Source organism: Anas acuta, chromosome 9 (genome assembly GCF_963932015.1).
Source record: "Anas acuta chromosome 9, bAnaAcu1.1, whole genome shotgun sequence".
Classification (NCBI taxonomy): Eukaryota; Metazoa; Chordata; class Aves; order Anseriformes; family Anatidae; genus Anas; species Anas acuta.
The window spans coordinates 13,030,287-13,054,201 of NC_088987.1; the positions used below are offsets into that span (position 1 = coordinate 13,030,287).

The 23,915-nt window shown below is 42.6% G+C and overlaps 1 protein-coding gene and 1 long non-coding RNA gene across 2 annotated transcripts; one reads left to right on the forward strand and one right to left on the reverse strand.

Annotated features, from left to right (window-relative positions):
- Positions 1-10: 10 nt before the first annotated feature.
- MELTF (melanotransferrin) lies at positions 11-18,352 on the forward strand. Its single transcript, XM_068692892.1, has 15 exons — positions 11-1,209; positions 4,093-4,247; positions 6,434-6,533; positions 6,815-6,997; positions 7,305-7,461; positions 8,322-8,389; positions 9,067-9,254; positions 9,666-9,846; positions 10,709-10,860; positions 11,257-11,353; positions 12,167-12,361; positions 13,679-13,835; positions 15,779-15,846; positions 15,952-16,139; positions 16,954-18,352. Exons 1-15 carry the CDS (start codon positions 1,164-1,166, stop codon positions 17,221-17,223), a joined length of 2,205 nt encoding a protein of 734 aa, XP_068548993.1. The 5' UTR covers positions 11-1,163; the 3' UTR covers positions 17,224-18,352.
- A 200-nt stretch (positions 18,353-18,552) lies between these two features.
- On the reverse strand, positions 18,553-19,890 carry LOC137861447 (uncharacterized). The gene is made up of 3 exons (XR_011099607.1): positions 19,345-19,890; positions 19,159-19,243; positions 18,553-18,925 (listed from the first exon to the last, which is right to left on the reverse strand). It is a non-coding gene; the product is annotated as an uncharacterized lncRNA (long non-coding RNA).
- Between the last annotated feature and the right edge of the window lie 4,025 nt (positions 19,891-23,915).

Consider the following 23,915-nt stretch of genomic DNA (forward strand, 5'->3'; position numbering starts at 1 on the left):
GGAGTGCAGGTTTAAACACTGGACAAAATAGGTGCTGTGCCAAATGCTTATAAGACTTGCAGGAAGAGTAAGCTACCAATGTATGGCCCAAAATTATTTCTGTTTATCTATATTGGTAAAGTAGGTGTGCTGTCTTTCTGAGAATCCTTCCATCTTTGGAAATGCAAGGTGTGTACTATCGATGCAAGTTCTGACAAATAATGTCACGCCTTTTTTAGAGGAGCTGAAAGTGTCTGCCTCTTTAAAAGTGGCCGATGGTCCGAGATATGCAGTGAGACGTTTTAAGACACCAACTTTTAGATCATATTTTTAATCTCAACTGAAATTCTGAAATAACTGAGGAATCTGAAAACTATAATAACTTTTGAGATTTCTAGATCATACACATTTTTATTTTCCCCACCTTTTTGAACTGATCAGGAATAGAGTTAAATTTCATGTTCAGCTGGATAAATCTGAGGAATTACCCTTTCCTGTATGGAAAAGACAGAATAACTTTCACAGAGCTTTTTTCCAAGGCTTTTGTCATGTACTAGCAAGGTGTCACTAAATAACACTTCACGTTCAGACTAAAGTCCACATTACTTACCCTAACGGTTATCATGCTACTTCCTCCTGTTGAGTGCCCAGGCTTCCTTATTGTTTCTTGTTCACTTGTAATTCATGATAGAACCGAGAATGCGGCAACAGACAAGTGACCTTCAGCTCTGTCAAAGTGCCTAGCTTCAATCAACTTTTACTTCCTGAGCCCCATCACTTAGGGAATACACAGAACTTGTACTTAGGATGAGGATTTATTTCAACAGCCTGACCTCACACTCTTGAGTCAGTGTGCAGCTGTTCATCTAAGTCTATAGGTGGTGCTAAAGCAGTAACAACCTCATTGGTGCCTTGGATATTTTGTAATTTCCTAGTCTGACTTGTTTTCAAGTGTAAAGGCAGTGTGAAGAGAGGCAGACTTTTTTCCAGGCCTCCCCCCCCTGTGATCATTATGAAGTGACGTGTGCCAAAGTAAGCAAGATAAGTTGCGGAACAAAGTGCACTTGCAATTGAATGCCGTTGATTTTCACCAAGAAGCAGACTGGGGAGAGCAAACTTGCAGAAGCGCTGCTCTTTGGGTGTTCTGAAGGCTGGAAAAAGCACAAATCCCAAAGATTTTTGCAATGAAGAACTCCAGGAATGTCTTCGTTCTTCTCTTTGTTCATGCTAGTAAGTGCCCTCCAAAAACTATTTTGTTGTGTTGTGATATCTTTGGGGTTGACTAACATGTGATGTGAGAGAGCAAAGGAAAACTAGAGCTATTTCAGAACCAATTTCAGGTGGTCAGGAAAAGGAATAGAAAGAAAGGAGGGGTGAAAAATCAAGAATATATTGAATATTATGTTGATATTGAATATAATATTGATGGTGTTGAATATCATTGACTCATCGGTTGTATTTCTTCAGCACGGAATCTACTGCTTTCATCTCAGTGATGTGTTTCTCGTAGGTGCATACAATTCCATGACTTTTTTTGGTTTTAAAAATATTTTTAAATAAATAAATGAAAAGCTTTATTATATTAAATATAATTATTGAATTATATTTAATATAATTATTGAAATATAATATAAAATATAATTATTGAATTATATTTAATATAATTTATATTTAGCATGATCTGCGTGACATGTTGGCTTTCTCTTGTCACTTCTGAGTTCTGGTGGTGAATATTGTTTATTTCTCTATAGGTGTAGATGCTGTTTCTGAAGGACTCCACAGTTCTTTGAAAAAGAATGTTGGTTCTGAAATGTTCCTAGTTCATTTATTTATTTTTTAGATTTTCTGTTGAAAATCTTTGAGAGAGTATTAGTAGCCTTTTGATAAGATGTTAAATAATGCAATAGTGTTATTTTCTGCAAAAGAGCTTGGGCCAAGTTTGTGAATTAACTTTGGTTTAGAATCTCGTGTACTGTTTTAACATGTCTTGGCTGGCAATGGAAAGATAGTTTAACTACAGACCTGCTCTGTGCTCAAGCCCACTTCAAATCTATTAATTCTCAAGGAAGGAAACAGAAATTTGTTGTTACAGGAAAGTCCCCAGCCAGATGCTGGGCAATGTTCAGCAGTTCTGAAAGGCACAAACTAAGTACCACTCTCAGATAGGAGGGAAGGGGGGAGCAGGAAGAAGCAGATCAGTGTGGTTTCACTATCTAGGCTGAAATGTAGAGCCAAATGAGCTTTGCTTCATGTTTCAGGTGTGTGTGGCTAATGGTGTCTTCATACACTTATACAATTTGTGCATTATTCCTGTGTGTTCGTGTTTAAAGCCAAAATGTTGACACTGAAGAATGGTACCTAGTTATGTATTGAGATGCTGAGAGAGCAATTTCATTTTCAGTTGCTTGTGTATGGGGAGTGTGGGGGGAAAGCCTTTATCAATGAAAACCTATTTTTTTTCCTCCTGCCCCAGTAAATTAATAGTGAAGATTTCCCTTCAGTAGATGAAGCTAAGCCTCTTGGTCCTCAGAATTCCTGCACCTCCTACAGAGGTGGGAACTTGTTTTTCCCTCTACTACACATGCTACTATAAAAAGTTCTTGTAAGCTTTCCAAGTGTGACTCTGAATTGGAGCAAGCAAAGCCCTCTGTTTTCATACCTGTTGGAAAACAAAGTTAATGGCATCAACCGTCTTGTTTAGTCTGCAGCCATGGAGTCAGAAAAAGTACATAGCTACTGTTGAGTGCTATTGGAATCATATAAAATTAGAAAATTGTGTCTCAGCTTCATGGCTATGGTGAGGAAGCAGAGGGCCAGTTAGAGCTGGTAGAAGACTATGTTACAAATAACTTCAGGCAGACTCCAACTTAAAAGTCAAAATTGAAGAAAAAGCGATGGAATTTGGTGCTAACTGCTTAAAAAATGACCTGTGGCCATTTTTCACTGTAAAGCATACTCACGTTTTACATACAGCTGCACAACTTGCACGTGATAATATATTCCTACAAAGTGTTTGTAGCTTTGGTATGTACAAGACAGCCATTGGAGCCTCCTGAAAGACACCTTTCTTTCTTCAGTGACTAGTGGAATCTCCACTACTTAACACAAGTCTTCTCATTCATGGAACTGCCCACCCCTTTTCATGAATGTGGTAACAGCTTCTTATGAAAGAGTGTTTTGAAGAGACAAGCTTAGTTTTCTACTTTTCACAATAAGCCTAGTGGCAAGGTTCTTCAGCACCTATGGTGGGTTTTTTATTTTTTTTTTATTCAGACCAACAAGGAAAGGGGCAAGGCTCCAGGTAGTAACTTGCAGTTTTTGAGACATAGCTGTCCCTAGGCAGTCTCTTTGGCTTTGTTACATGTCATTTTAAGTTTTAGATGCCTCTGACTAAACAGGAAAGATTGTGTGTGTCCCAGGACGTGTCTCGAGCAGACAGATGGAAGCAGGAGTTCTTGAAGTAAATGGTGCTCTCTAAGGATTATTCTCTTGTGGTACATATATTTTAAATGTGTCTCCATCTGTCTGTGCAATACCTCTGACCCTGGAATCTGTTCAGGAGCATTCTTTGCAAGTAGAAAGCTTTGGGGAGGAAAAAAAAAAAGTCATGAATTTTTCTTCAATGTTAAGTGACCACGTTGTGCAAATGGTGCCATATACATTTTCAGGGTGGCTCCAGAACACAAATCTGAGAAGCTTCTTCAAGTCAAAACTAGGCGTTTCTCTGAAAAGAATGATGGCACAGAAACTCACAAATTTGCAGCCCCAGAAAGTTAACACAATGATGTCCTGTTCTGCAAAGTTTTAATAACAGTCTGGCTGCCCTGACTTGTTCCATGATACTCGTATTTCTTATGTCAGAAATAGATACTAAAGCTTGATGGCATTTGAGTTGGAACCTATCCTGTTTTCAGTCCAAATAACTTCAGTATTAAGTGCATGTTAATCTGAATGAAAGCAGGAGAAATGAGAAAAATCACTATTGAATGAGCCCCATTTTTGGGGAGAGAAACAAAATGAAAGGCTGGCTCTTTGGGAACCTTCAGTTGGTAAGCTCTGTTATAAAGGTACCAATTTATTTTATAATATTTTCTTTTGGTGTTGTCTTTGCAGCTCTCAGCCTGGAACGTGTCCGGTGGTGCACTGTCTCCCAGCAAGAACTTTCCAAATGTAATGATATGAGTAAGGCCTTTGCTAGGGCTGGCATCCTTCCCCGTCTAGAATGTACAGAGGGAGGGTCAGCTGCTAACTGTACCCAGATGATCAAGGTGAGCTGTAAGTGATAAGTGTCAGTGATTTAATAACCCTGTATGCCTAATAAATAAACCACGTGGTGATGTACAGAGCTCTGTGAGTGTCTGACAATGCAGACAGATGGCCATATGCTTCCTGGCATTCATGTCTTCGAAAAATCAAAGCATATATATATATATATTTTTAAGACATAACAGTATACATATGGACCTGAATGTCAGAATGGCCCTGTCTCTTCTCTTTGGCTAGTCACACGTGGCCAGTCATTAAGAATGCAAGTAAAGGTCTTTAATATTCATTCCTGAATAGTAATCTTTGATTTCAGAATTGTTAAATTTATTTAGTAGATACTTAAGAAGGGGTGGAGTGGTACAATGCAGACAGCAGTTAAAGCTGTGCTGCTGAGCCATTAAGTGGATTGTCTTTTAGTAAACTCTGGGTAATACTTCTTTTTCAGGATCTCAGCATGGAAATTTTATATACAAATGAGTATAAAGCCAAATATCCCAATACCAAACATGGTACAAGAGGGAGACAAAGCAGCAAGTAGGGTGAGCAGAGGACATGCAAACTCAGCTGTATGAATTCAGCTGGCCAGAGCGTGCTCAGTTTGGGGAAAAAAGTTCAGCTCTGGGGAAGACTTTAAAGACTGTAAACATGTGGCTTCGCAAAATGGTGTTTGGAAAACAATTCCCCCATTAGGAGGGGATGAGAGGCAACGAGGGGATACTGGAGGAAATGTGGAGGCAGGTAGTCATGGCTGTCTTCACTGGCAGAGTGTGAGGGAAGGGGAATATGGATGCATATGTTAATAAATTATAGTCTGTGTGCATCTTGTTAGAAAACTTGATTAGATGAACTCAGAACCCTGCAGGTGGAAAACATGAGTAAGTAGTTTTCTGATAAAATGAATCTTCTCTGTAAGGCTTCAGGCAAGACTTTGTCCTTAAGACCTGAAACATTCTTGTAATAATCTACTAAATGTTTAAACTGGCCTACTCTGTGTAGGGCTGTATGGAACCCCTGAGTCTGCATCTGCACTGAACTCTGCTCTTTGAAGCCAAAAAGGGGATGGGACGTGAAGGCTGAAGAGGCAGAGATATGCTGTTTTATAACACTACATAACTTGGACTTAGTTCTGTGAACATGCACATGGATAAAGTAAAACACTTATTTTTCTTTGAAGATGTTTAAAAATTGAGAAATGACTAAATATTAAACTAGGGACCCTGGTAATAATTTCATTTGGTCATACTCTTCAGCAGGTGTTTAAACACTTCTGTAGGTAAGCCTCGAGTGTCGTGACACAGAAATGAAGTGCTTCTGAAAATAATTAATTTACATTTCCATTGCATATATATTAATCAGAAATTCTATGTGAATTGTCCTGTGCTTTTGCTAGATGCATTGGCAAATATTTGCTTCAAAAAAAAAATACCCACACTGTTCTTGCTGTGCCACCACAGATGTGATTGTATGCACTTAAAGGAGCTAAGGTCTGTAGTCTGTAAACTACTGACGGTTAAATACAATAGACATTTTTTCTCTCCCGTGTTGTGTTTTATATGCTGGGGTTTAGTCACAAGCTATTGATAGGAGGCTTTTCATCTAAAGGGAGCTCAAAGGCTCAGCTGCCATCTGCTCCTCTACCCCCTGCAAATGTGTGGCTGTTTGTCTGTTGAGGTACAAGCCAACAGGTTTCACAGCTATTTTTGAGTGCACACTTTCGCATTCAAATTTTTTGTCCCCAGAACACATCACTTCAAACAATCTGTGCGTGAACTCAGAAGTATATTTACTTTATTTAAATCTTCAGGCTTTGGGGCACTAGCTAGTGATAAATGAAACTCCTGATTGATTGCCCTTAAGATCTGTCACAGAGCTGCAGAAAGAAAACATGGATCCGTTTCTAAGGTTCCTTTGGACTATGAAGACTTGTGAGGCCATCATGGTCCAGGGCTAGCTTCTGCACTATTTCTGAAGAAAGGTAGTTTTGAAGTTGTAAAATCCCTCTCAGTAATTGTTTTTCAATAATTCCTGAGTGTACTTAAAAGAACTTTGTGGAGGAAAGAGAGCTCATATAGACATTGACTGTATCATATGGGCCTTTTCTCTTAAGTTCATGGATACCGTGCCTCTGAGTGTTAAGAAATATTAATAACTAAGCTTCAACATGTATTCTGACCTTGTGTCTGCACAGGATTATTTGGCGGATGCAGTGACGCTGAATGGTCGTTTGATTTACCAGGCCGGGAAGGAGCATGGTCTGAAACCTGTTGTTGGGGAAGTATATGATCAAGGTATAATCATACAAAATACCTTTTGGTTTACTTAATACCACCTCTTTCCTATGCAGGGGGACTTTCAAAGTTAGAATAGGTTGCTTGTGGCCTTTAAGACATCTCAGTCCACAAAGATAATGGGGAATATGTACCCAAAGTCAGCAGGTTCTCAAGAGGGGTGTGAACAACGTTACTTGCCTGTGGGTGGAGGAGCCACAAGAGGCCACCAGTCAGCCTCACAGCAGCATTACAGTGACACATGCCACTTTTATTTGCTCCTTTTTCTTCCTGTGTTGCAGAGATTGGAACATCATACTATGCTGTGGCTGTGGTCAAGAAGGGCTCCAATATCACCATCAACAGCTTGAAAGGTATCAGATCGTGTCACACGGGGATCAACAGAACTGCTGGCTGGGATGTGCCAGTGGGTTATCTAATTGACAGTGGGCGCATCACAGCAATGGGATGTGACCTTCCAAAAGGTAAGAGGGCAAATATCTGTTCTTCAGCAATATCTTTATGTATGTTCTTGGGACCCCAGCACATGGACAGAAATGTGTGGTTCTGTTTGCTGTTTTGTTCCTTGGTGTTTTGGATTCTCCTTTTAAAGATGGAGTTGACCTAACATAGGTCTGATGACATTTTTTTTTGAACTTGGAAAGGAAACTCTTTTGAGAACAGAACGTATTTCTTTAAATATTTTTAGAGATGTACCGTGTAGAAATTTTAGTATGATGTTGTGGGACGTTATTTATTCGTTGCTAAAAATGTCTCTAATTTTTCTTTTAGCTGTTAGTGAATATTTCAATGCAAGCTGTGTTCCTGGAGCAAATAGTGCAAATTATCCTGCATCCCTCTGTCAGCTCTGCAAAGGGGATTTGTCTGGGCAAAAAAAATGCCAAGGAAATTCACAGGAACAATACTATGACTACAGTGGGGCTTTCAGGTAAGAATCATGGCTGTCACTTTTTATCTCTATGCTCTACCCATAGCCATAGTGTCCAGACTTCATTGTCAGGAAACTGAAGCCAGAGAACTTTCCAGTTGGTCCCATTAGAACATCTCTAGCATTAGGATGACCATGAATTGAACCTAGAGATTTATTAAAAGTAATTTTAAACCCACTCTTTCAGGTGTGAATGTTAAAATTAGATATTTAGCACTTGTACTGGGCAGCAAAATCCCATTGCCGTTTGCTTGGTCCAGTAACTGTTGACACAAGCCTTGGATGTCTGTTTCAGCAGTTTTTAAAAGTAGTAAAACCTGATGACCCTTAGAATTTGAGAGCTGAGCTGCCACCCTACACAGCTATTTCACAGTTATCTCCCCTTAATTGCACTGAATTCTCATGACAATTCTCTGAATTCTCTGCCCTCCATTTTCGCACACCAGTCTTTGCTCTATTTTCCATCTTTCTGACTGCATGCTGCATTGCAGTTCCCAGTCCCTGAGTAATAGCACTGACTGAGCAGGGATATAATTTACTCCTGGGAAGCACTTGCTCCCCTCTTTGTAGTTCCCCAAAGGATTCTGTGACTGCATTAGACAGAAAACTCTCCCGCAGTCGTGATATTTGTCCCAGGCAGCACAGAACATGTTGTCCGTGTTCACCAAATGACAGCAGTAGTTTACTTCATGATCTGTCAGCCCCTAGTCTCTGCCTTGAGCTAAACTCTCAGCACAAGGAAATAGGTCAGTGTCTGCTGGCTGATGGAACACAGCACACAGTTCTCTGGCTGTCAGTCGGCAGTGCTCAGTGCATGGAAGCTGTGCTTCATAATGCTTATTAATATTTGCATTTATTAGGTGTTTGGCTGAAGATGCTGGAGCAGTTGCTTTTGTGAAGCACAGCACGGTTCCTGAATACACTGATGGTAAGCTTTTGAGCAGTGGCTGCAAGCTCTGAAGTACAGTGCATAATGACAGCATAATGTCAGGTGTTTGATTTATTTTGAATTGAGTAATCAAGCAAAATGCTCTAATAGTGAAAGTAGAGGTACCCACATATATGTATGCACCAGGAGATGGGTGTTTGATTCTTTTTTTTTTTTTTTTTTTCCTAACACTTGCTAGCTTCACTAAGGGTGAGAGGTAGAATCCTTAGCTGCTTGTGGAAAGGGAATGTTGTCTTTGGTTTCGTCTTGAAAACCATGAACAAAAGTAGCACTAAAGTCTTGGTTTGATACCCAGGCTGTTAAAAATGTAAGCGTTGCTTGTGGCTACCTAGTCATTTCTGCATAAACTAGCAGGAGGTTAAGAAGTGGAAGGGGAATAAATAAATTAAAAAAAGGTTGCATGTAAACCTACACTTAGGAACGTTCTGGGTGCCATTGCAGGCCACAGTACAGTTCAGTTCAGTCGGACAAGTGTTAGACTGTGTATTGTCTTATTGGAGATACAAGACTAAAGTGCATAGGTTATGTTTGTAGTCAGAAGTATTTCAAATATGCTCAGGAGAGCTGTGTGCATGCGATGCTTAGAGCAGACTTGGAGCCAGAGATATCAGTCTTGCCCGACATCCGTTCCATACACATTTTCTGTCTGATTTCAGGAAGAACTCTTTCTTCTTGGGCCCAGAATCTTCGTTCCCAGGACTTCCAGCTTCTGTGCCGCAATGGTAGCACGGCTGATGTGACTGAGTGGAGAACCTGCCACCTGGCCCGAATCCCAGCTCGTGCTGTGGTAGTACGGCCTGACACAGATGGAACAGTTATCTTCCAGCTCCTGAACCAGGGACAAGTAGGACACCATTTTTCATCAATGCATTGCATTTGAGAAGGTTTCTGAGTTGAAGACAGGATATCTGGGCACCTTCAGCTCTGTGGGATTTGAAGGAGCATGGGAGGCACTCAGCATCAGTAGGGTCCTGAAGGGAATTTTGCAGAGTGGGACATAGGAGGTCATTTTTGCCCTCCACGACTCAGGGATGTTGAAAATTACTTGAGATCTTTTGTTTTGTTTTGTTTTTGCTTTTTTTTTTTTTTCCATTCACTAATTCTTAACCTGTGGATTTTCAGTAAAGAAAACCTTAGTTGTTTGTTTGTTCTGTAGGCAACAGATTATCTCCTGCACATGAACTATGTCATCGTAGATATGCGGTACTAGGTAGAGGAATGTGTGACAGGTATTTTTCTTTCTTTAACATTACAGCAAAGATTCAATGATGCAGGCGCAAAGTTTCAGATGTTTGACTCCACAGCCTATGGTGCCCAGAATCTTATATTCAGAGACTCCACCACAGAGCTCGTTGCAATCACATCTCAGAATTACCAGGCATGGTTGGGTGATGAATATCTTCATGCCATGGAAGGCTTGAGCTGTGACCCCAACAGTAAGTTGTCTTTGGTTTGCTCTTGAAAACCGTGAACAAAAATAGCTAATAATGGATACCTTCTTTATTCTGCATTGTCTTCATCTAATTCTTGATGTTTATGGCAAGATACCAATCCAATCTTCAAGCATGGAGAAAGGGCAGGTTTTGACCTAGAAACAGGATCACATTGCAGAATGCTTTCCTGAGCAAATAGGCCCATTTTGTGTCACAAGATGTAGACGTTTTCTAATCTTTTTGTTATACATGAGACATAAATCTGGTAAACTATTACTGCTACCTGGTACTATGTTTCTTACCCACTAAAGAGGGGAACCAGTAATGTGTTACTGTGTAAGTCCTCAGGTTGGTCTGTTGTGGACTTTTATACTATCAGAAGAACACCGAAATGAATTGATGTGTATCCTGGGATACTCAGAAACACAGGTAAATAATTATGGCCACTGAACCTCCCAGACACGCTCTGTGCTGTGGCAAAGCCCCTGACCTCCAGGACTTGTCTCTTTTGGGGGCTGCTCAGTGACTGTTAGGTATGAGGAAGACTGTGTTCAGTGTGTTTTTTTTTGCTGCACTCTTAAGAGAGTAGACTGGAAAGAATTAACACCTTGCAGCTGTGCTTACTAATCATCAGTCACAGTTCTTGTTCTTTCATACTGGATAGATTTGTAGTGTGGACATACCACTAGTCTGGAGACTTCTGTGGTACCTGAAGCAGTTTAAGTCTAAGCTAGAGAGCAGGGAAACACAGAACTGAACATTTTAAATAACATCTGTGACACATGTGACAGTGGAGCAGTGTGTATGCCACCTCCTCTTCTACAAAGGAAGCGAACTGTAATACTTCCTTTCCAATTTTCTGCAGCATTGCCAGAAAGCCTGAACTGGTGTGTTATTTCAACTGAGGAGATTTGGAAATGTGGTGAAATGGCTACTTCATTTAGGAAAAAAAATCTGAAACCAGAAATCCAGTGTATTTCAGCCAAGACAAAAGAAGAGTGCATGGAGCTGATCCAGGTAGGCTGCTACGAGCCTTGTGCAATAATAAACCAATTAACACAAGCTTCTCTCTCTAGGTAGGATTTAGAGAGATATTCTCTTAGGTGATGATTAGGCAATGTTGGATTTCAAGGGGGTGATCTGTAACTTATATGGTATGGATGGGCCTGAACCCTGCTGCTCTTCCAGTGTAACAAAGGTATCGTTGCCCATCTAGCTGTAGCCTTTGTCTGAAAGCTCCTTTCACTGATGCTTTACTTGTGTTTGGGGGGGTTTAGTTAGAGCAGATTGCTTGTTTGTTACCAGTCTTATCTGTTGAGATGCAATGGGTATGGTGCTGGAGTTCTTTGTCATCATTGTAGCAGGGAAGGCGTTTGCTGTTTTTTCACAGAAATCATATATTTTATTTTTCAGAAAAAGGAAAGTGATGTTGTAGCTCTGGGTGGAGCTGATATTTACACAGCTGGGAAGACATATGGCCTTGTACCAGCTGCCGGAGAAAGTTACTCTGGTAAGAAGGTCAGGAAATATAAATATAGGCCTTACTTTCCCAGGTTGAAAACAGCTCTAAGAGCACAGCCTCTGTTCCCTGGGTCTTGCTAGAAAAGCTATTTGCAGAGGAAATAAATATTAATTGTCATCACATCATGGACAGAGGAGGAAATAAGTATGGGTTGGGTTCCTACAATGAGTTTGTGGCAACTTTTTTGTGTCCTGCTGTTGGACCAGGATGAATCTTCTGCAGTTTCAAGTCTTACACGTATCTATTTGTCTTTTCAATTCTGCATTGGAAAATGAGTATTCACAAAATCTAAGTAACTTTAATAAGAACAATACAGAAATTACACAATGGATTCCAGTTAAAAACAAATTACTCCTCATCGATGTGGCTGCTTCATAGTCATTGATGAAAAAAGAGCTTATGGGTGTTTTGTAAATAAGGCAGAGTTTCAATGTGCTGCAAAACTCGTGGAAGTTGTAACATAGTTTTGAATTGTCACATTAAAAACAACTTCTTAGAGCAGTTTTGTTAAGTCACTAATGACTCAAATGCCATTTTTGAAGGTTATGTACATAACAACTAGCATTAACCAAATGCTTGTATTCCTCTGTAGTTTACTTAGTTCAAGCATATAGGCCATGAGTGAATGCAACATCATGGAGTAGACAAATGAAGATAATTGTGTGTGTTCATAATTCCTGACTGGCTGATAGTCGGTGCAATTGAAGTTGGCACCAGATAAGTGTAATGGTTATGTAGATTGTCATTAAGCAGTGGGAATGATTAAGGAAAGCAATAATACATTTTTTTTCTTCCTGCAAGCTGATGACAACAGCAATGCATACTATGCTGTGGCATTAGTGAAACGGAATCCATCCAATGCATTCTCCATCAGTGACCTGAAAGGGAAGAAGTCCTGCCACACAGGACTGGGGAGAACTGCTGGATGGAATATCCCCATTGGTATGCTAATTAAGAAGGGCATTATTAAGCCCAAAGACTGCAATATTCCTCAAGGTAAGATGATGGTATCATGTATCAAAAATACAGTAATAATGCAATTACAAACTTCCACTAGGAAGTACAGTTTCAATATTGCATAGCTCTATATTAAGCTAATTTGTTCACAAAGGAGTGCTGCATTTTTAATGTAACAATTTGGCAAATTTTAAGTTTGCCACGTGATTAGACTAATGGAGGGGTCATGCTGAGAATGTAGGAGGAAAAGATTCCTTTCCCTAACAGATGTAGGAGGAAAGGATTCCTTTCCCTCCTTCCTTTGTCAAAAAAATTGTTGGCTAATTCAGGTTGGAAAGGTCATCTAGTCCAGCCCACTGCTCAAAGCACGTCCAGTTAGATCAGATTGCCCAGGCAAGTTTTGAGCAACTCTGAGGATGGAGGTTCTACAGCCTGTCTGGGCCCTTGTCCAGGTTTTGGACGGTCCTTGGTGTAAAGAATTTTTCCTTATACCTAATCAAAATTGTCCTTGCTGTCATTTCTGTCTGTTAGCCAAAAAAAGCAGAATCCTAACTCTTGGTCAACTTGTTTTCCATTTGGACCCCCCAGTCCTTTTTTTTACGAGCTGCTTTTCAGCCTCTCAGCCTCTCATGGGGTTATTCCAACCTAAAAGCAGGATTCTGCATTCACCTTCCAAGATCCCTGTCAGTGTGTTTTTCCAGTTTGTCCAGATCCATCTCAATGGTAGCCCTGGCCTTCAGTATATCAAACTACAAAGGTTTATTCCAATCTTCAGAAATGTAATTGAAATGTCTCTCTCTCTCTCTCTCTCTTTTTTTTTTTTTTTTTTTAATTTAATGAACTTTAAGTTTATCATTTAGTGTTGAAAACCCTGCTTTTGCACATGTCCATCTCAGCTCTTGCTTGAGGATATGGACGCAAGTCAGTTGTCAATAACAGGATACAGATGTATCCCCTCTAGGTAGTACTTCTAGCTCTGGGATGTCATTGCATTAAATGATACATTCTTGTCCTGAATTTTATTGCATTTATTTTCAACCTTTTTGTAGTAGTGGAGTAGTGTAGCAGAACAAGCAACGGTTCTATAAGTGTAGGACTCTGGGTTCTAAATTTGCTTGTACATTTCCTGTCTTCCAGGGAGCTATTTACTTTCATTACATAATCAGTTAGATGATGCTTTGAAAATATTTTAGAAGTTTTAATTTATGAATTCCAGTAAAATAGCTATAACTCATGTTTCTAGTGTTCTACTAAAACCAGCATTGGTTATAACTTAATGACAGTGTAACTACCCTTTGTTGTGAAGAGCTGTGCCTTCCACTTTACTATATTGTTTTTTGTATTTATTTTTTTAAGCTGTGAGTGAGTTTTTCTCTGCAAGCTGTGTGCCTTCAGCTAATCTGGATAATTACCCATCAAAACTCTGTCAGCTGTGCATTGGAGATGATAGTGGAAACAATAAATGCAGTGCAAGTAGCCAAGAACGTTATTACAGCTACAGTGGAGCCTTCAGGTAATTAATACATATGGTGGTTATTTACTCCGTCAGTTTGTCAAAACACAGTGAGGAACTGTTCTGCATCCCAGTCAGCAAAAAGCATAATCCTTTTTTAAAAACAGCCTATTGGAAACAGCAGCAGCCTTCCCCTTTGTAAGATGCTGTGCTGGTCATAGCAATGCAGAGATCTGTGTGTGTGTACGTGTATATCAGAGCCTTTTTCCAGCGTCCTGGCCCACAGCCAAACAGATGACTGACAGCCAAAGCCATGTTTCTCTTTCCTGTGTAAAAGGCACCCACCTAGTGAGGAGCATGTGCATTGTCACCAGTCTCCAGTGTTGCTTATAGCATGGCAGTCTACCACTCTGGTCAGGTCATCCATAAAGTTCGTGCAAAAGAGGCAAATGGTAGTCAGGGTCTGGCTGCTGAGAGTCTGGGCTGAGCTAGAAACAGGGAGCTCTGTGTGTGTGCCCCTTCACTGCCCTTACCCATTTGTAGCTGTATGCAAAAATAGGTTTCTGAACAGCACGAGCGGCTATGTTCAAATACCAAATCCTCTTCAGAACAAGTATGGGGTAGAAATAGTGTGAAATGGAATAAATACTTAATAACAAATAAAATAAATACTTACTGTGTAACTGTGGACAGCTACATGTGAGGCCATTAACAGTTTCAAAGCCCGGAGTCTTTGGGTTGATCAGGAAGTAACAATTCTTTTTCCTGACCTTCACCTCTGAGGGTAATGGTGCATGTAACAGAGCAGACAGTGAGTGAGTCTTCCTTCAGGGGAGGAGACTTAAACAGCAGTTGCCCGGTAAATATTCAAGTGCTGGACTTAGCTTTTTTCCCCACATCTATTTAGCTATGTCCAGTTGCTTTGCTGTGGTACAGGCCTTACAGGCAAACTGTATCCTCTGCCATACTTCACAGATTAACAGAGCTAGCTACCAGTCACCAAATGAATAAGCTATACCCAAAGACTTGGAGCCTTTTAAGATTGATTAAAAAGATTTAAAGATTAGTTAGGATGTGAGGCAAAAATGGAGGGCAGCACTCTGCTATGAGGAATGGATGGGTCTAGCTGTAATGCTTTGTGATCTCTGAAACGAGAACGAGTTATGTATGGAAGGTGACTGACACGAACTTAAAATTCAGCCTCAGATTTCCAGATTCCTTCAGCTCTGGATATTTTCAGACTAACCTGATGGGGTGTGAGAGGTCTTTCAGTTTGTGTATATCCCTCTTCTTGAAGCAAGTTAAGCTCCACAGATGACTGAAAAGTCTGTTGGAAACAATCTCTTCTGATGGGGAATGCACTAAACAGCACATACCAGGTTCTCTGCATGACAGTGTCAGCTCTGTGGTAATAATACCCTTGTTTATAACTGTTCATGTTTAACCAGGTAAATGCAGAATTTATTCTCACTAATTGTTAACAAGAATAATTTTTCTTCATGTTTGGTACTGTGTAATCCTTGCTCAGTTACAGCTTTCCATCTTCCTGATTGGTGGGCTTAATGATCCTGGTTTAGGCAATGCTTCCTGAAAATATAAGTCTCAATGAGATATACTTTGTGTGTGTGTTTAAAAGGAAGGTGTGAAAGCTGTTGTTACCAATTGGGGAATACAGCGCTGAGTATCACACATCTTCTGTTCCTTTGCTTTTGTAATGTTGGCCCTTTTTATTGTCCTTTCTCACACCATTATGAATCACTATTTGCTTCTGTATTACTCTCTTGAAATTCTTTATTTATTTTTTAAACCTTGCAAAGATGTTAGTTTTCTCTCATTTCAAGATGTTTCACTTCTTGTTCTGTTTTTCCTCATTACTTTAGGGTCCAGTGGGTTTATTTGCAGGAATATAAGCAAAGCTGATTTCTAAATCTGTTGGTTATCAGAAATTATGTGGTCCCAATAAAGATGCTTTGAACTGAACTTCTCTCTCGCATTTTCTAAAGGTGCCTGGCACAGGACTCTGGGGATGTGGCCTTTGTGAAGCACTCGACCGTGTTTGAGAACACAGATGGTATTTAGTTTTTCACGTCTCCTTATTATAATTCAGTTATTTTTGTTGAGCATTATTGTTCTAAAGCATTCGATGAGTGTGACAGTGACTAGTTTCTTCTTCCAGGTAAGAACACGGAAAGTTGGGCCCGTAACTTGAAGTCCAGTGATTTCCAGTTACTGTGTCGAAATGGTGCCCGTGCTGAAGTCACCCAGTTTGCTCAGTGTCACCTGGCTCGGGTGCCAGCTCAGGCCATTATGGTTCGCCCAGATACCAACATTTTTGCTATATATGGACTACTGGACAAGGCCCAGGTATTAATTACATATTTATTCTATGGGGGAGTTTGATATGGTCTAACACAAACCAAGGATAAAGACAGTAAGGCTGTACTGCTGTATTATGTCCCCTATGCCGTGGGACTGGGAGCATGTGAGCATGTGCACCATGCAGAGTCCTTTTGGAGTGGGAAGGAGAACATAAATGCATCCCTTGTTAGTTCTCCTGGTAAAACCACTCTGGTGCACAAGAGATTTCAACTTTTCGCCCGGCCAGTGGTTTCAGTAGTAACCTTCCTGAAGCTTAAGGTGTTTTCCAAAATGGAATTACTTTTAAGTCTAACAGTACACACCAAAACTTTTCCATAATGGAATTTTCCTAGCAATGCAGCAGTGTATAGTAACAGAACGTTGCTGAGCATATTTACACTGCAGTCATGTATATGTAAACCATCTAGGCAGACCATACCTGGCTGCCACAGCTAGATTCCTGTCAATACTGCAGTTGACTAGTTTAAAAACAATACTGGGTATCTCTGTGATGGGCTTTTGATCACTCCCAGGCAGTCAAACCCTGTGTTACTCAATAATACCTGCACAGAAGAATGTTTTAAAAGTACAGCTCTTTCTAGATAGTAACAAGAACCAAAATTCTTGTAAGTGCCAATGACAGGATTCTGTATATAATCTATGGGAGTAGATTATATAGTAGATACTAAAAGCAAACACAGACTCTGCAGTTGTGTGTGAACTTCTCATCTGCTAAATAGTTCCTATCACCTTTCATGTTGTACTAGGGAAATATAGCACTTAATCTTGCAAAATACTGAAAATTTTGCATTCTTGTCAGGAGTATTTTGGAAATGACAGCAATGGAAATGGATTCAAAATGTTCGATTCTTCAACCTTCTATGGAAAAAACTTGATCTTCAAGGATTCTGCTGTTGAGATCGTGCCTGTAAAAGAGAGGAGGACATACAAAGAGTGGCTGGAGAGTGAATATATTGAGTCCCTTGAAGGGATGCAAACACCACAGTGCTCTGGGTCAGGTAATAAGATGATACAACAGCACCTACTAGTGACTACTGTTGTTTTGTTCCTTATTTTATATCAGTTATAAGACTTGGACTAACACGGTGTAAATGGCAACTTCCAGGCCACCCCTGCCTACCACTTTCAGATGAGCTGCTATTTGGATAACATGTTGGGCTAACATTTTAATGCTTCTTCCTGCCTCTTTGCAGACAAGGTGCTAACAGCATCTGCTTATCAGGGGAGTGGGGTGGGGTTGGAAGCTAACCCTGTTCATGTGAATGGGGTGGAATTTGGGACAGAAGCCATCAATACTGTGCCTGCATGGCTTACAAGACCAATCCAAAACTGGAGCATCTCTGCAGTTGTTGCTGATGTGGAATTATGCTGGGCTGAAGGATTCTCAGATGCTGTTAGATGGATACTGGGTTTCTGATCTGTAGAAGAATTTCTGCATCTTGGAAGGCAGTATCAAAAATCTTGTCTAGTGAATCCACCCTGGCCTCCATGCTGGTAACGTTCCAACTCCTTCATCCCTGCTTATCCTATCCTCACCTTGTTGGGGGCAACAGTTCCTCCTGAGCTCTGCTGACAGAAGAGGTAAGTGCACAAAGGATGGACAGGCTGTGGACAGAGAGAGTATGTGCCATCCAAAACACTGCTTCTGCCATGTACAAGGTCCTACAGCTTCCAGTAGAAGAAAGTAGGGGAAATTGCCAAAGTCACTGGAGGAAAAGGAAGGCCAGAGAGACTTGGAGGGACTACCTGCTGGCACAGGAAAGAACAAAGCCAAATGTGTTCATCCACTGAGCTTGCTGACTTTCCACAATCAGTACTCTTGCTGGCTTTGGAGAGAAGTCGTTTTCCCTTGTCATCAGGAAACTTGTGGCTGTTCTCCTATATGGGGTTATCTGAGTGCCTGTGAATGAAACTTGTATTTTCTGTTAGAGAAACAAAGTAGCTCACAACTGATTATGTGTTTCTGTGTCAATTGGTTTGTGGTATTCAGTTCTTATTTTTATCCATAGCTGCAGTAACAACAAATGTTGCTGTGCTGCTGGCAGGCAGCCTCCTCCTGACTACAGCTACCACCTCATGATCCTGGGATGAAAAGACATTCAACATAACTAAAAAACAAAGCAAACTGGTAAAAACAGACATAAATAATGTAAATAAACAGAACCTAAGAAATAAACAAGAAAAACAATTATAATTTATCCAGACTTTGGCCTGATCATTAAGCTACATGGTTTCTTACCTTTCCTGGAAAACAGTACTCTCTCTCCTTGGTTCTTTGCACACCATTCCCAGCTTTTCCTTATGTTTCATTTGCTGCAAGGTTATCTGGGTTTAAGAGAGAAAGAGTCAAAATACAGCCTCCGGCTATTTTGATTTTAGATTTTAAAGCTGTGGCAGCAGTAGCAAGCAGGGGCACGATATAACAGCTACAATGCTAGGCTTGAATCTGAGGTCTGTGGGCCAGGACTCTGTGACGTTTATGGCCTTTTACTTGAAGCTCTTTGGCCATGGCTTTCTGGGATAAATTTTAGTGATCAGATGTATAGTTCATATATTAAATACATAAATTAGCGTGTGCATTTCTGCCTGAAAGGTGTGAGGTGCCTTTTATCTTCCTCGTTTTAGTGCTTCACTTTTACAGATGGTTGGATTCATCACCTGTGTTTTTCCAAGGAATTCGGCTGTAGGAAGGAATTATGATAATTTCACATCCATATTTTCTTCCTACACTGAATTATAATTATCTCCATGAACACAACTCTCCACAAAAGCTGTTCAAAAAAAAATATAAAAATGAGTTATGCTCATATTTGCTCAGTATAATAAAGAAGGGGCAGCAGTTCGCCTTTCCTTGCATGCGTGCCCGGTGCCGAATTACTTTCCGGCCCCTGGTGCTGTTAGGAGTGTTGGAATAAAAATGTTTTTGCACAGAGTTACATTGTTTAAAGGTAAGGAATGTGGCATTAAAATATGCTTGCAGTGATAAGAAAGCTTAGCAGATTACCTTGTAAAATGCAGACAACCAGATTCCTTAGAGCAATTAGGTGAAAATCACGGTGTCAAGTCAGATAAGTGAAGAAACATTGCCACTGCAAACAGGGAAAAGGTCAAAAGAAATTTGAAATTTAACAGGCCAGCAAGTGAAGGCCATGCATTGTTTGTGGATAGGTTGTGAACCTGGATTACTCACCCAGTGGGGAAGCAGGGGAGGGTTCTGGTCGCTGAAAAAAGGATATAAACCGTGTTACGGAGCGGGTAGGTGCGCTCCTGCTTGTGGGGCACCTGCCATTGCAATCACAAATAAACTGCTGCTTCACTGAGATCCTCACCTGAGCCTGTTATTGGCTGCAGAGTGTGCCTCAATCTGGGGGCTCGTCTGGGCTCCAGTCACCTACCGGGGAGCCCCGCCGCTGCAGCAGCAGGGAGGCAGGCCCTGCTTTCAGGGGTCTGTGCATCCATGGAGGGGGTTCTGTGGGGAGCTGACAGAGGGCCCGGGGCTGGTTAAAGAGGGGGGACCCACAAAGCGCTGGGAAAGGGCAGAAGGTGGGGCTCCGGGTGTAAGAATTGATCCGGGCACTGTGCACAGAAGCGCCCCCCGCGGGGCTTGGGGGCGGCAACGCGAGAAACTACAACTCCCGGCATGCCGCGGGGCACGAAGCCCGGCGACTGCTATAGCGCATGCGCATCCCCCCGCCTGCAGTGCCCCCTGTGGCCAGCAGGCGGCAGCACCGAGCGCGCGGCCCTGAGGCACCGCGGCCGGGCCCTGTGCCGGGCTGGGGACCCCGCGCTCTTGAGCACACCGAGCCCCGTCAGCTGCACCCTGAGCCAACCACCTCTCGTGTTTTCGAAAAAATGTTGCACTCCAGTGGACTTTTTCTCATTGTATCATCGTTATGATACCAAAACACGGCTCCACCCCAGAAGCTCTGTGCCCCCAAGGTGCGGCCGCCCCTCACTGAGCACACGCTCTGAATTTCTTCTTTAAGTGAAAGCGAGAAACTTTCTACCAATCATAACCAAGATGTGCCTGACTAGAGTCACTCAGCTCCACTTAAAAGGACAGAAAATAATCATAGAATATCCTGAGTTGGAAGGGACACACAAGGATCATCGAGTCCAGCTCCTGGCTCCACACAGGTCTACCCAAAATTCAGGCCATGTGACTCAGCGCACAGCCCAAACACTTCTCAAACTCTGACAGGCTCGGTGCCGTGACTGCTTCCCTGGGGAGCCTGTTCCAGTGCGCGACCACCCTCTCAGTGAGGAACCTCTTCCTGATGTCCAGCCTGAGCCTCCCCTGCCACAGCCTGACCCCATTCCCTTGGGTGCTATCACTGGTCACTAAAGAGATCAGTGGATAATGTAAATTGGCTTCAGAGGAAGGGGACATTAGGGAAGATCCATCACGAAGGATGCCATCACAAAGGATGCCTTTCTGACTTGTGGGATCTGTCAGCGGGCTGACCCTCTCTTCCCCCCACATTGGGATGTTGTGGGGTAAGATTTGAACACTTGGTTGTACCAGGTGTCTCCGTGGAAACTTAGAAATCTCTGGAGCCTTTGTTCCTTTTAACGCATTAATAGCCAGGATGAGCACCTGTGCATTTCATGCGTGCTCACTTGCTTTTGCGGACAGTGAATTTATCGCTGACAATCCAAAGAACCTGTGTCCCCGTTGCTGTTAATACACTGCCCTTCATTGCTTTGTTCCTAGCCATGACAGTTCTCACTGAACACAACTAGATCGAGGACATGCTATGTTATTTAGGTGAATTTGTGACCGTGATAGTTCAGTATCCTGAGTCCAACCAGACCCGTACCAGTTAGTCAGCTACGCCCCTTAAGGCGACAGTATTTCATAGGGGAAAACATTAAGCCTAAGATTTCTCATCCCTAAGGCCCTGGGGGGCAGGCAGAGAAGGAATCCGAGACTCTTAGTGTGTCTCCTGAGAATGGCAGCTTACAGTTAGTTACTCAGTGTCTTCTGGTCTCACAGGAGGAGGCAGAGGTATAATTAATTCCTTCTCCATTTCTCTGGAAAAAGCTTTTCTCCTATCTGTGACAAAGGAAAAAACAAAAAAAAAAAAAGTTGTGATCATGGGAGTCATTCCACGAAGCCACACTCAGTGAATTCACTACTACAGTTAAGATCGTTTTTAGTCAAAAACACCTCACCAGCTTACCACTGCAAACACAGCGCTGCACAAAAAGGCAGTGCTGGGTACATCCACTGATATTAATGGGGTGGCACAATGCCAGAGATGGTTAATAGACAAGGTACACCTGAGGTGCACAGATTGCATATTCTGGGCAACAAAAAAGGCACAGCTTGGCACCCAGTCTGGATCAGCTTGTGTATGAGCCTGCTGATACACGAGTATATGCAACAAGCAGAAAAGTCTTTTACTCCACAATCTCCGTTTCCTTTATACATATACATGCATATACATACATATATATATAAACAAACAAACATTTTTAACTTTATAAGTTTTTTTTTTTTTTTAACTTTATAACCACTCGAGTAACAGTCATTAGCTACACCTACACTTTAAGCCAGGACTACGCTTAAGTGATTAAGTAAACACGGAGCCTTATCTGTGACACGCTGAAAATGCCCCATAACCCCTGGGCGTCTTATGCACAACGTACATAATTTTTGCACAAACGTGCATCTTAATACACAGAGAGGAGGGACAAGGCAGACAAAGGTTGTAGAGACGTGTCAAGACCAGAACAACCACTGGTCAATCGCTCAAATGTGCAAAGATCAGCTAAAACCCGCACAATTCCACTGAAGGAAGGAGGCTACCCACTTTCTGCCTAAAATAACCTCTAGGTTTTGATTCTTTAGCAATGTCAAATGTCTTCAGATCCTGACTTCTCATTGATGGTGGTGTTGCAGCACAGAAATGAAAGGATCAAGAAGGTCAGAACAGGCCAAACACGGTGCTGAGCTCCTAAAGGGCCGTGACCCCAGACCCTTGTCCCCAAGCCTTTGACACCAGACCCTCAAACCCGGAGCCCCCACCTCAGAGCTCACCCTGAGCCCCGGATCCTGGAGCTGACCCAGAGCTGAAACCAAGCCCTGACCACAGAGCTGACCCCAAGCCCCTGACCCCAGAGCTCACCCCGGATGCAGAGCTAACCCCGAGCCCCAAGCCCAAGCTCCAACCCTGAGACCCAAACCCAAGCCCCAACCCTGACCTTAACTCAGAGCCCCAGCCCTGGAACCTCAACCCTGGAACTTTGAACCCAGAGCCCCCAACCCAGACCTGATCCCAAGCCCCTGACACAGAGTTGAACCTGAGCGCCTACCCCAAGCCCTAACACTGAGCCCCAGCCTCAGACCCTTGACCCAGCACCCTCCAGCCCAGAGCTGGCTCCGAGCCCCAAAATGGACCTCAGATATGGACCCAGAGCTAAATCTAATTCCCAACCCCAATTCCAAGCCCCAGCCCCAGTCCCTTGACCCTGAACCCTCAACCCCATGCCCAGACCTGGGGGTGACCCTAGGGCCAGGCCCAGGCCCAGAGCCCCTGAACCCAGAGCTGACCCCAGACCTTTGACCCCAGAGCAGACCCTGGAGCTGACCCTGAGCCCCCACCCCAGAGCTAATCCCAAGCCTCGGACCTAAGCCTCAGACCCCAGAGTTGACCCCAACCCTGGAGCTGACCCTGACAAAACAACCCCCAGAACAGATCCCAGACCTGGAGCTAACCCTAAGCGCCGACCCCGAACCCTTGACCCTGGATCCCCAACACTGGACACTCACCCTAGGCCCTTGACCCCAGACCCTCAACACCGGAGCCTCCACACCAGAGCTGACCCCAAGCCCTGACACCAGAGCTGACCCTTGACCTGGAGCTAAACCTCCTTGACCTGGTGTTTTCTTCTTCCTATCTCAAAAGTTTGCTGTTTGGAAGACTGGAAGGATGAGGGCTCTCAGCCACCATCCCAAGATCAGGCAGCAGTGACTCCTCGAGCTGCACAGTCTGCTTTGCACAAAGGAGTTAGCTGGAAAGGTCTTAGTTTGGCCTCACATACTAAACTTTAGGGAAGTTGACCAAACTTGGTATTAATTTATAAAATTTTTCATACTTTTTATATCTTTAAAATAGCGTTTTGGCCTCGACACTGAAATTCCTCGATGCTTTCAGTTAAACACAGCCAAAGGAGTTCCCATCCAGAGCAGGGATTGCCGTGCAGTTTATCTGCTGATCGTCCCCTGCCGCCCACGTTGTGCACAGTGCTTTCTGCAACTGGTTTGCCTCTGACCTTGACTGGCAGCCCCAGAACACCGCAAGATCGATCAGCGTTAGGGGCACTTCGGGCACCGCAGCCCCAGCCGGACCCGCAGCCCTCCCGCTGCCCTGAGCTCCGGCTCCCCCTGCTGCCCGCGAGGGGCGCAGCGGCCACCCAGAAACAGAAGGGACAAAGGTGCTACCTCCACTTTGCTACCTTATATTGGTGCTTGGATGCTCAACTGAAAGGAAAACAAAACAAATAAACAAACAAAACAAAAGCAGTCTCCAAAAATTTATTCCCCGATTTCCCATCTCATTTTGGAGAAACAAGGCAGCACAGCTCTCAGGTTTCCCATATTGATAGTATCACTTCGCTCTCCTTAGGATTTTTTTTAAGCAATATTAATGCTCTATTTAAAGCTCTAGCTAGGTAATAAAAGCCAGTCTCTACTTCTAGCCTCTCCAATACAGCTCTGTTATACCCTGGCCATTAAGATGCTCGGACATACTGCCA

What these genes read in the sequence shown, in the direction of transcription:
- MELTF (XM_068692892.1), top strand. Translation starts at nt 1,164, where the DNA reads ATGAAGAACTCCAGGAATGTCTTCGTTCTTCTCTTTGTTCATGCTA. An exon ending in ACTGTACCCAGATGATCAAG is followed by an intron (nt 4,248 to 6,433) that starts GTGAGCTGTAAG and finishes GTGTCTGCACAG; the next exon opens with GATTATTTGGCGGATGCAGT. An exon ending in AGACTGCAATATTCCTCAAG is followed by an intron (nt 12,362 to 13,678) that starts GTAAGATGATGG and finishes TATTTTTTTAAG; the next exon opens with CTGTGAGTGAGTTTTTCTCT.